General features: G+C 50.6%; 1 protein-coding gene across 6 annotated transcripts in view; it reads right to left on the reverse strand.

Moving 5' to 3' along the window:
- DCTN1 (dynactin subunit 1) overlaps window positions 1–12682 on the reverse strand; it is a 77693-nt gene that overhangs the window by 59298 nt on the left and 5713 nt on the right. For 4 of the 6 annotated variants that reach the window (XM_058024685.1, XM_058024684.1, XM_058024683.1 and 1 more), the window contains exon 1: window positions 5636–5902. The exons of 1 other annotated variant lie outside the window; for it this stretch is intronic. In XM_058024685.1, the coding sequence (XP_057880668.1) occupies window positions 5636–5668 (33 nt within the window). In that variant the 5' untranslated portion in view covers window positions 5669–5902. Of the gene's footprint in view, window positions 1–5635; window positions 5904–12682 lie in introns of those variants that run through there. One more of the 6 variants, XM_058024682.1, reaches the window with a different exon arrangement.

A 12682-nucleotide genomic window follows, 5' to 3' on the forward strand; every position in this document is an offset into this window, starting at 1 on the left:
GCACACAGAGGTCACTGTCCCATCCCAGGAGCACACAGAGGTCACTGTCCCACCCCTTCACACTGCTGAGACCTGGTGGCCCCCATGGTCAATATTGGGATGGTTCCTGTCCCTCCAGCCCTTTTTATCTTGGGTGATTCCCTCTGCTCCCCAATAGGAGCCACAAACCATGGCAGTGGCTCACAAACCTGATTTAAACCCTTTTATAACATTTTTATGAACCTTGAGAGGAAAAAAACCACAAGAGCAGCAATCAGTCAGCCCTAACCAGCTCATGGTCCATCTTCTCCCATTTTATCAGCATTCCCTTGGGTTTCCAGGCTGGGAATTCTGTGCCCAGGAGCACACAGAGGTCACTGTCCCATCCCAGGAGCACACAGAGGTCACTGTCCCATCCCTTCACACTACTGGGACCTCCTCCAGCCCTTTTTATTTTGGGTGATTCCTTCTGCTCCCCAACAGCAGCCACAATCCATGGCAGTGGCTCACAAACCTGATTTAGCCCCTTTTATAACATTTTCATGAGCCTTGGAATCCTTGGTGGAATCCCCACCCCTGGAGGGATTTGAAACCTCAGCAATTCCACGATTCCATCGACGTTCCATCCATATTTGTGTTTCAGCAGGCACCAGGACACTCCAGGTGGGACATCCTGGGGTGCCCCTGGGTTCAGGTGGGGTTATCCAGGTGATCAATGCTCTTGGAGCAGCAGTGAGCTGATGGATGTGAGGAACTCCACGGCTACTGGAGACCCTCAGGATTATTGAAATCCCAGGGAAATTTGTTGGGATTCACCCGCAACACCTCCTGCTCTGCAATCAGCCTGAGCAAAACAGATTAATCACGGAATTCTGGAATGGTCTGGGTGGGAAGGGACCCTAAATCTCAATATTCCACCCCCTGCCATGGCAGGGACAGATTCCACCATCCCAGGGTGCTCCAAGCCCTGTCCAACCTGGCCTTGGGCACTGCCAGGGATCCAGGGGCAGCCCCAGCTGCTCTGGGCACCCTCAGAGGGAAGGATTCCTTCCCAAAATCCCAAAATCCCACCCAAATCTCCCCTTTTCCATTGGGAAGCCATTCCCTGTGTCCTGTCACTCCAGATCTTCTGGAGACCCTCAAATCCCTGATGGAAACCTTTCCATCCCCCTGCCTCTATCCCAGAGGGGACTCAGATGTTCCCTGTCCTGCTCAGCTCCATCCTCCCACTCATCCCAACCTCCCAGCAATCCCCAAAACGGGACCAGTTTGGCATTTCCCCCCTCCACGTGTCCCTGGTTCTGCTCATGGGGCAGAAATGTGGAATTTTGGTCGCTCTGGGCCTGGTTTCAGCCACAGAATCTGCTCTTTATCCCAGGAAAACAGAGCCTCTCTCAGCCTGCAGACAAATGTCAGCCACAGGGGTTTGGGAGAATCAGGGAATTCTCAGCCTGTGGAAGAACCCTGGGGGCTTTGGAAGCTTCTGGAATCCAAGCAAAGCACTGCCTTCCCCTGCACATCACTTCCCAAGGCTGGAATGCAGTGTGAACCCACCCAGTTTGGGGTTTGGGGACTAAAATCAGGGGTGTGGGTGCTCCCACGAGCCTGACTTCCAGGTTTTGTCCAAACACAACTGGCAGAAATCAACTACCATGAAATAATCTTAGATTAAGACCAAAAATCCATCAAACAGCAAAGAAACCCAACACCTCAAAAGAAAAATTGATGCTCCAAATATCTCCCAAAGTTCAGGCAGCAACATCCTGAGAGCACCTGGAAAATCATGTCCCAGGTGCTACAGAAAATGAGAGCAGAGCCCAAAGGAAAATCCCAAATCCCCAGGACGTGGGAATGTTCCTGGAGCAGGAGATTTTATCCATTTGCCACCTGCAGCCAGGTAAGGTCCCTTGGATGTGACACACTCCAAGCCTGGGGTACCTCTGGCCATTCCCTGTGTCCTGTCCCCCCAGCCTTGTCCCCAGTCCCTCTCCAGCTCTCCTGGAGCCCCTTCAGGCCCTGCAAGTTCTCCCTGGAGCTTCTTCTTCTCCAGGGGAACATTCCCAGCTCTCCCAGCTTGGCTCCAGAGCAAAAGAGCTCCAGAATCTTGGAATTATTTGGTTTGGAAGTGACCTTAAATCCCATCCCACCCTATCAGGTGTTCTAGGGACACCTCCCACTGTCCCAGGTGGCTCCAACCCCAGTGTCCAGCCTGGCCTTGGGCACTGCCAGGGATCCAGGGGCAGCCACAGCAAATCTGGGAATTCCAGCCCAGCCCCTGCCCACCCTCCCCACCAGGAATTCCTTGCCAAGATCCCAGCCCAATCTCCCCTTTCCCAGTGGGAGCCATTCCCTGGCTCCTGTCCCTGCAGGCCTTGTCCCCAGTCCCTCTGCAGCTCTCCTGGAGCCCCTCCAGGCACTCTGAGCATTCCCTGGAATTTTCCCTTCTCCAGGGGAACATTCCCAGCTCTCCCAAAAGAAAAGAGCTCCACAATCCTGGAATGGTTTGGGTTGGAAAAGACCTTAAATCCCAAAAATTCCCACCCCATCCATGGGCAGGGACGCCTCCCACTGTCCCAGGTGGATCCAGCCTGGCCTTGGGCACTGCCAGGGATCCAGGGGCAGCCACAGCAAGCCCGGCAATTCCAGCCCAGCCCCTGCCCACCCTCCCAGCCAGCAATTCCTTGCCAAGATCCCAGCCCAATCTCCCCTTTCCCAGTGGGAGCCATTCCCTGGCTCCTGTCCCTCCATTCCCTGTCCCCAGTCCCTCTCCAGCTCTCCTGGAGCCCCTCCAGGCCCTGGAAGTTCTCCCTGGAGCCTCCTCTTCTCCAGGTGGACATTCCCATCTCTCCCAGGCTGTCCCTGACAGACATTTGCCAACCAGCACCAATTTCATTGAACTTTTCCCGAGTTTTTCACACTTGGGAAAAGAAGGAGAGCCCAGAATGAATCTGTCCCACCCCATTCCACCCCTCAGGATCAGCCCCTGAGTCTCTTCTGTCTCCAATTCATCAGGAATTGGTCAGTGAGACACCTGGATGGATGAAATCCCTTTCTGGAATTGCCAAGAAGATTCAAACCAAGATCAATCCAGGATTTACAAGAGGATGAACTCTCCCAGCTGGGAGCAGGTGGGATGATGACAGACACACCCGTGGCTGTGGTGACAATCCCTGAGGGACACACCTGGGGACAGTCATTGTTGGGGACACCGTGGCACAGCCCAGAATTCCCAGGGCAGCTCCTCATGGATCCCCTGTGCCACACCAACATTCCCAGGGGAACTCCCTTGGGATACCCCAGTCCTGGGACACCAAAGGAAGAGGAGCAGAACTGTGGGAAGCCACAAGGGCTGAGGACAGTGACAGCCCTGTCACCCTCAGTGTGCAAGGGGACAAAGCTCCTAAATGCCAGGAAATGACAAATCCAGGGATTGCCAGTGAAGGCCAGCTGAGGAGATGCAGGTGGTGGGAACAGGACAACCAGGAATGCTGAAGCTCTGGAGCAGCCCAGGAGGAGCCTGGGCCACATCCCAGGGACACCAGGTGATGGACAAGCACGTGGCTGTGCTGCCACCACCACCAGAGACTGCTCCCCACAACTGGAACCACTCCCAAATCCAGCATTCCCCCCTTTTTGAGGCATGACAGACACCCACAGACTGTCTGCTCTGCTATGGGAAGGTCCTGGTGCCAGGGCAATGAAAATGGGATGAATTCCCAGTGATTTGGGAATTTTGGAGCTCCACCCAAACCTGAGGGCTCCAGGGTTCTGCTCCACCTCAGGAATACTCAGCGTTCCTCCAGGAGCTCCTCCCCCACTGCTGGAGCCTCAAACTGCCACTCAAAGCTCAGATCAAAAGTTTCAGGAGAATCCCCAGCAGCCAACTCTGCCAAGATCCAAATTCCAGGTGCTGGAATTTGGAAAGACTTGGGAAGAATTCCTGGTTTAATCCTGAAGATCCAAATTCCAGGTGCTGCCCACAAAGCTGGAATTTGGAAAGACTTGGGAAGAATTCTGGGTTTAATCCTGAAGATCCAAATTCCAGGTGCTGCCCACAAAGCTGGAATTTGGAAAGACTTGGGAAGAATTCCTGGTTTAATCCTGAAGATCCGAATTCCAGGTGCTGCCCACAAAGCTGGAATTTGGAAAGACTTGGGAAGAATTCCTGGTTTAATCCTGAAGATCTGAATTCCAGGTGCTGCCCACAAAGCTGGAATTTGGAAAGACTTGGGAAGAATTCCTGGTTTAATCCTGAAGATCTGATTTCCAGGTGCTGCCCACAAAGCTGGAAGAGGGAAAGACTTGGGAAGAATTCTGGGTTTAATCCTGAAGATCCAAATTCCAGGTGCTGCCCACAAAGCTGGAATTTGGAAAGACTTGGGAAGAATTCCTGGTTTAATCCTGAAGATCTGAATTCCAGGTGCTGCCCACAAAGCTGGAATTTGGAAAGACTTGGGAAGAATTCTGGGTTTAACCCTGAAGATCCAAATTCCAGGTGCTGCCCACAAAGCTGGAATTTGGAAAGACTTGGGAAGAATTCCTGGTTTAATCCTGGAGCTGCTGCCCTGGGACTGAGGGTGGCTGCCCTGGGTGACACCAGGATGTGGCACTGGCATGAAGTCATGGTGCCACTGGGTTCCAGGCTGCCGAACTGGGAGGTGTGGGTGTCCCAGGACACCAGGAGCAGTGTCCCCAAAACCCAGCGGGGACACGGCCAGGGTGGCCAGTGGCTCCAGCCCCAGGAAGGGCCAGCACAGCCGTGGCCTCTGCAGTGCCCATTCCAAAATCCATAGATTATCCAGGGATAATCCACTCACAGTGCTGCCCTGGGACCCCCAGGACCCCCAATCCTGCCACATCTCCCTCCATCAGCCCAGGCTGTTGTGACAGAGCTGTCACAGGATCCAGGCTGGAATTTCACCCCCTCCTCCTGCTCCCCTATGGAAAACAGGGAGCTTTGAGGGGCTCCAGCCCCCAAAATCCCATACAGATACACACTCAGACCCTGCTGGGGTGGGCAAAAAAGGCTCCAGGCTGGGAAGTTTTCCCTGCACAGCCAAATCCCTTCAGCCACAGCCCAAACCCCAGCGGCTCCAGGCCCGGTGGATCCCAGAGCAGGCAGGACCCGGTGCCCACCGAGGGTCTGCCCTGCCCAGCTCCACCCTTGCCAAGTTGGCACAGCCAGGCCCGAACGCTCCGGCGGGGCTCTGGGACACAATGTCACCGTGGTGGCCGCGCGGGGACACAGCGACAGGGACAGGAGCTCCCGGGAAAGGCCCGGCCGGGCCCGGGGGGGCCGCTGGCACCGCACAGCCCAGGGGGAGCTGCAATACGGAAAAAGCTGGAAGCGCTTGCCAGGCCCGCGGGAGGCAGCTCGGCACGGCCCGGAGGGAGGGAGGGAGGGCAGCAAAACACGCCGGGATCTTTGTGCTGAGCCGGGAGAAGGGGAAATAATTAATTAATTAATTAATGGCTGTAATGAATTGGGGTAATCACCCACACGAGCAGAGAACTCCGGCCCTGGCGCACGCCGGAGCATCCCCCTCCTTCCCGGCGTTATTGTGCCACATCCCGGGGATCCACAATCGAGAATCCCTTATAAACGCGGCTGTTTTGGCTGCGATCTGTCGCGACAGGAGCCAGCCCTCCCCCTTACCCGGCCGGACGCGTGCCGCCTGCCTTGGGCCATGCCGAGCGCTCCGGAGATCCCGATCAGCTCCCGCCGCTCACGGCCGCATCCAGCAGCATCCAGCGCCTTTTCCCGGTGTCCCGAGCGAGCCGAGCATCCCCCCGCACCTCCCGCGGGGCTCCGGGAGGGAGGGAAGGCAGGGAAAATCCCTTTTTAGGGCGAGGATGCTCCGGCAGGGAGGAGGATACAGAGAATTCCAGCGCTGCCGATGGAGCCACTCTGCGCCAGTGCCGCTCCAGACTTGTCACGGCGCCGCCGCCTCGCTGGGTCCTAACGCGCCCCGCCGCAACCGGGGCCGCTCCAGGCCTCGCCTCCGGTGGCACCGGGCGGGGACACCCCGGGTTCCTCCCGCTGTCACCCCCGCCAAGGTTTGTCCCGTTTGTTTTTCCATTAATGAAGGATTTTAGGTAAAAACAACGGGCGGGAGGAGCGGGGTTTGTCCCGAATCCCCCGCGGGGGCATGGAGCGCAAAGGGTTAACGGCGGGTTGGAATTGTCGCGGATTGTCCCGCTCCGGGCGGTGACAGGTGACAGCGCGTGTGTCCCATTGTTCGGGCGCAGCGACAGAGCCCAAATTCAGCGCCTCGGCCTCCTCTGGGCAACGCTCCCGGGGCCAATCGGGCTGCCCAGGGGATCTGGGAGCCACCGGGACTGGGCACCAAAAAGGGGATTTGGGAGCCAAAATTCCATCCCCGGGGACACTGCCCAGGGGATCTGGGAGCCACCAGGACTGGGCACTGCCCAGGGGATCTGGGAGCCACCAGGACTGGGCACTGCAGAGGGGATTTGGGAACCACCAGGACTGGTCACTGCAAAAGGGACTTGGGAGCCAAAATTCCATCCCCTGGAACACTGACCAGGGGACTTAGGAGCCAACAGGATGGGGCACTAACAAGGGGATTTGGGAGCCACCAGGACTGGCCACTAACGAAGAGAATTTGAGAGCCAGCAGCGCTGGCCACTGCAAAAGGGATTTTGGAGCCAAAATTCCATCCCCTGGAACACTGACCAGGGGATTTCGGAGCCACCAGGAATGGCTGCTGCTGAGAGGATTTGGGAGCAAACACAACTGGTCACCAAAAAGGGGATTTGAGAGCCAAAATTCCATCCCCTGGGGCACTGCTGAGGGGATTTGGGAGCCACCAGGGCTGGGCACTAACAAGGGGACTTGGGACCCACAAGCACTGGGCACTAACAAGGAGATTTGGGAGCCAACAGCACTGGGCACTGCTGAGAGGATTTGGGAGCTACCAGGGTTGGCTGCTGCCAAGGGGATTTAGGGGCCACCAGCACTGGCCACTGCCAAGGGGATTTGGGAGTTACCAGGACTGGGCACTGCCCAGGGGATTTGGAAGCCACCAGGACTGGTCACTTCAAAAGGGATTTGGGAGCCACAAGCACTGGGCACTGCTGAGGGGATTTGGGAGCCACCAGGAGTGGGCACTGCAGAGGGGATTTTGGAGCCAAAATTCCATCCCCTGGAACACTGACCAGAGGATTTAGGAGCCACCAGGAATGGCTGCTGCTGAGAGGATTTGGGAGCAAACACAACTGGTCACCAAAAAGGGGATTTGGGAGCCAAAATTCCATCCCCTGGAACACTGACCAGGGGACTTAGGAGCCACCAGGACTGGCCACTAACAAGGGGATTTAGGAGCCACCAGGACTGGGCACTGCTGAGAGGATTTGGGAGCCACCAGGGTTGGCTGCTGCCAAGGGGATTTGGAAGCCACCAGGACTGGCCACTGCAAAAGGGAATTTGGAGCCAAAATTCCATCCCCTGGAACACTGACCAGGGGATTTGGGAGCCACCAGGACTGGCCACTGCCGAGGGGATTTGGGAGCCATCAGGACTGGCCACTGCAAAAGAGATTTAGGAACCACCAGGACTGGCCACTGCAAAAGGGATTTTGGAGCCAAAATTCCATTCCCTGGAACACTGACCAGGGGATTTGGGAGCCACCAGGAGTGGGCACTAACAAGGGGAATTGGAGGCACCAAGACTGGCCACTAACGAGGGGATTTGGGAGCCATCAGGACTGGCCACTGCCAAGGGGATTTAGGGGCCACCAGCACTGGTCACTTCAAAAGCGATTTGGGAGCCACCAGGACTGGGCATTGCCAAGGGGATTTGGAAGCCACCAGGACTGGTCACCAAAAAGGGGATTTGAGAGCCAAAATTCCATCCCCTGGAACACTGACCAGGGGATTTGGGAGCCACCAGAAATGGACACTGCAAAGGGGATTTGGGAGTCACCAGGATAAAGAACTGGGACAAACCACACAAAAGGCAGCTGGAAATTGGGAATTTCTCCCTGGGAGCAGCAGGAACTCCAGCAGAGTCACCTCAGAGTCACCTCAGGCCACTGCAGCTCCAGCTGCCTCCCCTCTCCTGCTGCTCTAAATGCACAAAAATCCACACCAAATTCTCCAAAAAAGCTCCGCAGAGGATGAGCTCCTCAGCCTCAGATTCTAAAAAAAAGTTTAAAATATTTGCAAAATCTGAATTATTTTATCCACAGAAGGAGAAACCACCTCCTTGCTTCCCTGCCAGAACCTGGGAGCAAATGTCACCCGTGTCACCTACTTACAGAGCCGTGGAACGCTTTGGGTGGGAAGGGACCTCAAATCCCAAAAATTCCATTCCCCTGGGACACTGCCAGGGATCCAGGGGCAGCCCCAGCTCCCCTGGGCACCTGTGCCAGGGCTCAGCACCCTCACAGGGAAGGATTTCCTCCTAATTCCTAAACTTTGAAGGATTTCTGCTCTTCCTCTCCCCTGCAGGATCCTCCTGTGGGATCCTGGCAGATCCCAAAGGCAGCAGCAGAACAGGAGCCACACAAACACTTGCAGGGCGCTCCAAGGAGAGGCTGGAATGACAAGAGGGAACTCAAATTCCAAAAAAAAAAAACTTGAAGAGGAAACTCAAATTCCCAAAAGTTTGAAGAGGGAAATAAAATCTCAAAACGTTTGAGGAGGGAACTCAAACTGCAGAAAGTTTGAGGAGGGAACTCAAAATCCAAAGAGCTTAAAGAGGGAACTCAAATCCCAGAAAGCTTGAAGAGGGAATTCAAATCCCAGAAAGCCTGAAGAGGGAAATCAAATTCCAAAAAGCTTGAAAACTCAGATTCTGAAAGCTTGAAGAGGGAACTTAAAATTCTAGAAAGCTTGAAGAGAAAAAAAATTCTAGAAAACTTGAAGAGGGAATTTAAATTCCACAAAGCTTGAAGAGAAAACTCAAATTCCAGAGAGTTTGAAGAGGGAATTTAAATTCCAAAAATCTTGAAGAGGAAACTCAAATTCCAGAAAGCTTGAAGAGGGAAATAAAATCTCAAAACATTTGAGGAGGGAACTCAAACTCCAGAAAGTTTGAGGAGGGGACTTAAAGTCCAAAGATCTTAAAGAGGGAACTCAAATCCCAGAATGCTTGGAGAGGGAATTTAAATTCCAGAAAGCTTAAAGAAGGAAATCAAATTCCAGAAAGCCTGAAGAGAAAACTCAAATCCCAGAAAGATTGAAGAGGGAATTTAAATTCCAGAAAGACTGAAGAGAAAAAAAATCCAGAAAACTTGAAGAGGGAATTTAAATTCCACAAAGCTTGAAGAGGAAACTCAAATTCCAGAAAGTTTAGAGGGAATTCAAATTCCAGAAAGCTGAAGAGGACACTCAAATTCCAGAGAGTTTGAAGGGGGAATTTAAACTCCAAAAATCTTGAAGAGGGAAACTCAAATTCCAGAATGCTTGAAAAGGGAATTTAAATTCCACAAAGCTTGAAGAGAAAACTCAAATTCCAGAGAGTTTGAAGAGGAAACTCAAATTCCAGAAAGTTTAGAGGGAATTCAAATTCCAGAAAACTTGAAGAGAAAAAAATCCCAGAAAACTTGAAGAGGCAAACTCAAATTCCAAAAAGATTGAAGAGAAAACTCAAATTCAGAAAGCTTGAAGAGGGAAACTCAAATCCCAGAGAGCTGAAGAGGGAATTTAAATTCCACAAATCTTGAAGAGAAAACTCAAATTCCAGAAAGATTGAAGAGGAAACTCAAATTCCAGAAAACTTGAAGAGGGAATTTAAATTCCAGCAAGCTGGAAAGCTTAAATTCCAGAAATTTAAATTCCAGAAAGCTAAATTCCAGAAATAAATTTAAATTCCAGAAGGAAATCAAATTCCAGAAAGCCTGAAGAGAAAAAAAATCCAGAAAATTTGAAGAGAAAATTCAAATGCCAAAAAGCTTGAAGCGGGAACTCAAATTCCAGAAATATTGAAGAGAAAACTCAAATCCCAGAAAACTTGTAGAGGGAAAATCAAATTCCAAAAAGCCTGAAGAGGAAACTCAAATTCCAGAAAGCTTGGAGAGGGAATTTAAACCCCACAAAGTTTCCTCTAAGGGCAAGGAAAAGTAGGAAATTGCAGCCATGGAATTTCAGCAGGAATTCCCAATGCCACCCCCTCAGAAAATGGGAATTCCTCGCTGCCCTTCCCACAGAGCTCTGGGAACAGCAGGAAAACCCCAAAAGCAGGAAAATCCCAGATTTTGCTCCCAGGTGAAGCAGAAAAGTTGTTGTTAATTTAAAATAAAATTATGAATATCACACAGCTCCTGCTCCTCCTCAGTTGGAGTTTTCCACGTTAAACTGAAGCACAAGGAATTTTTTCCCCACACAAACACAATTTTATAGGATCACAGGATGGTCACAGGGACATCAAAGGCCACCAGTGCCACCCCACCATGGACAGGGACACCTCCCACTGTCCCACTGCTCCAAATCCCATAAAACCTGGCTTGGAACATTCCCAGGGGCTCCTCTGGGCACCCTGTGTTGGAAATCATGGAATTACTGAACAAAATCAGGGAATTCCATAAGCTGGAAAAGCCTTTTGGAGTTTCAGAAATCCCATTAATCCCATTTCTAAACGTCCCAGGCACCACTCCCCACCTCCTGCTTGGATTTGGGGTTGCAATGAAATCCTGAGGGGAAAAATCCTGAGCTGGGAAAAAACCCCAAAGGATCCTGAGCCTAAAGAAGGAGTTGAGGTGGGACAGGAGATTTGTGAGGGCCTGAAATTTGTTAAGGGCCTGACCTGTGTTGGAAATCATGGAATTACTGAACAAAATCATGGAATTCCATAAGCTGGAAAAGCCTTTTGGAGTCCCAGAAATCCCATTAATCCCATTTCTCAACATCCCAGGCACCACTCCCCACCCCTGCTTGGATTTGGGGTGGAAATGAAATCCTGAGGGGAAAAACCCCAAAGGATCCTGGGCTTAAAAAAGGAGCTGAGGTAGGACAGGAGATTTGTAAGGCCTGAGATTTGTTAAGGGCCTGACCTGTGTTGGAAATGATGGAATTACTGAACAAAAACATGGAATTCCATAAGCTGGAAAAGCCTTTTGGAGTCCCAGAAATCCCATTTCTCAACACAGCAAAGTCCCAGGCACCACTCCTCACCTCCTGCTTGGATTTGGGGGGGAAATGAAATCCTGAGGGGAAAAATCCTGAGCTGGGAAAAACCCCAAAGGATCCTGAGCCTAACGAAGGAGCTGAGGTGGGACAGGAGATTTGTGAGGGCCTGAGTTTAGGGAAAATGGGAAATTTTGGGAATTAAAGCTCTCAGGAACACCCCAACAACCCCAAGGCTGCTCCACCCTTGCCACAACCTTTGGGTTTGGGGTTAAAAGAGAGGGAAAATCCCAATTTGGCCCTAAACTCAGGCACTGCCATGTCAGGATGAGAAAGTGCCAGGATAAAGAAATCTTCCTGAGTCTGCAAAAAACTATTCCAGGGAAACACACCCAGATTAAATCTGATTTCAATTTCCTGCTGCCACCCATTGCACTGCCAGGGATTCCCAGTGCCACTCCCAGGGATTCCCAGTGCCACCCATGCCACTCCCAAGGATCTCTTGTGCCACTCTCAGGGACTCCCAGAAATTGGTGTTGAAATTCATTGAAATTCATTAAATTCACTGAAATTAATTGAAATTCACTGAAATTAATTGAAATTCATTGAAATTCATTAATAAGGAATTGGTGTTTAAATTCATTGAAATTCACTGAAATCCACTGAAATCTACTGAAATTCATTAATAAAAATTGGTGTTGAAATTCATTAAAACTCATTGAAATCTATTAATAAAAACTTCGTGTTTCAATTCACTGACCCATCAGATCTGTCTGTAAGAGTAAAAAGCTTCTTAAGATGGCATAAAAGAATAAAGTATAAAGAATGGAATAGTATAAAGTCCAAAGCTTCTTAATATAAAATAACAGAATAAAGTAATTAATCAATCTTCTAGAACCATCAAGCCAATACTAATTATTACCCAGCCAAAATAAAAACCATTCCAGCCAAAAAAAAAAACAATTTCATTTCCCTCTCATCCTATCCAGGCTCCACCCCGACCCCACCCTCCTGCTTTTCCTGATTTTCTCCTGATTTTCCCCAGTTTTTTCCCCGATTTTTTCATTATTTTTTTCCCAATTTCTTTCATGATTTTTTCCAGATTTTTCCTGATTTTACCCCGATTTTTCCTGATTTTTTTTCTCGATTTTTTAACAATTTTTCCCTATTTTTTCACTATTTTCCCCGATTTTTCCCGATTTCTTCACGATTTTTCCCTGATTTTCCCCATTTTTTTCACTATTTTTCCCACGATTTTTCCCTGATTTTCCCGATATTTTCACTAATTTTTTCCGATTTTTTCACTATTTTTTCCCAAATTTTTTCCCGATCTTCTTCCCCCGATTTTTTTCTCCGATTTTTTTCCCTGATCTTCCCCCGATTTTTTCCCAATTTTCTCCCGATTTTTTCCTTGATTTTTCCCCGATTTTCTCTGTTTTTTTTCACGATTTATCCCCGATTTTTTCCCCGATTTTTCTCCCTGATTTTCATGATTTTCCCCCGATTATTTCACGATTTTTCCCCCAATTTTCCCGATTTTTCCTGATTTTTTCACGATTTTTTTCCCCGAGTTTTTCCCCAATTTTTCCCCCCACCCCGATTTTCTTCGCCGATT

The sequence above is a fragment of the Melospiza georgiana genome, chromosome 5 (assembly GCF_028018845.1).
Source record: "Melospiza georgiana isolate bMelGeo1 chromosome 5, bMelGeo1.pri, whole genome shotgun sequence".
NCBI classification, from domain to species: Eukaryota; Metazoa; Chordata; class Aves; order Passeriformes; family Passerellidae; genus Melospiza; species Melospiza georgiana.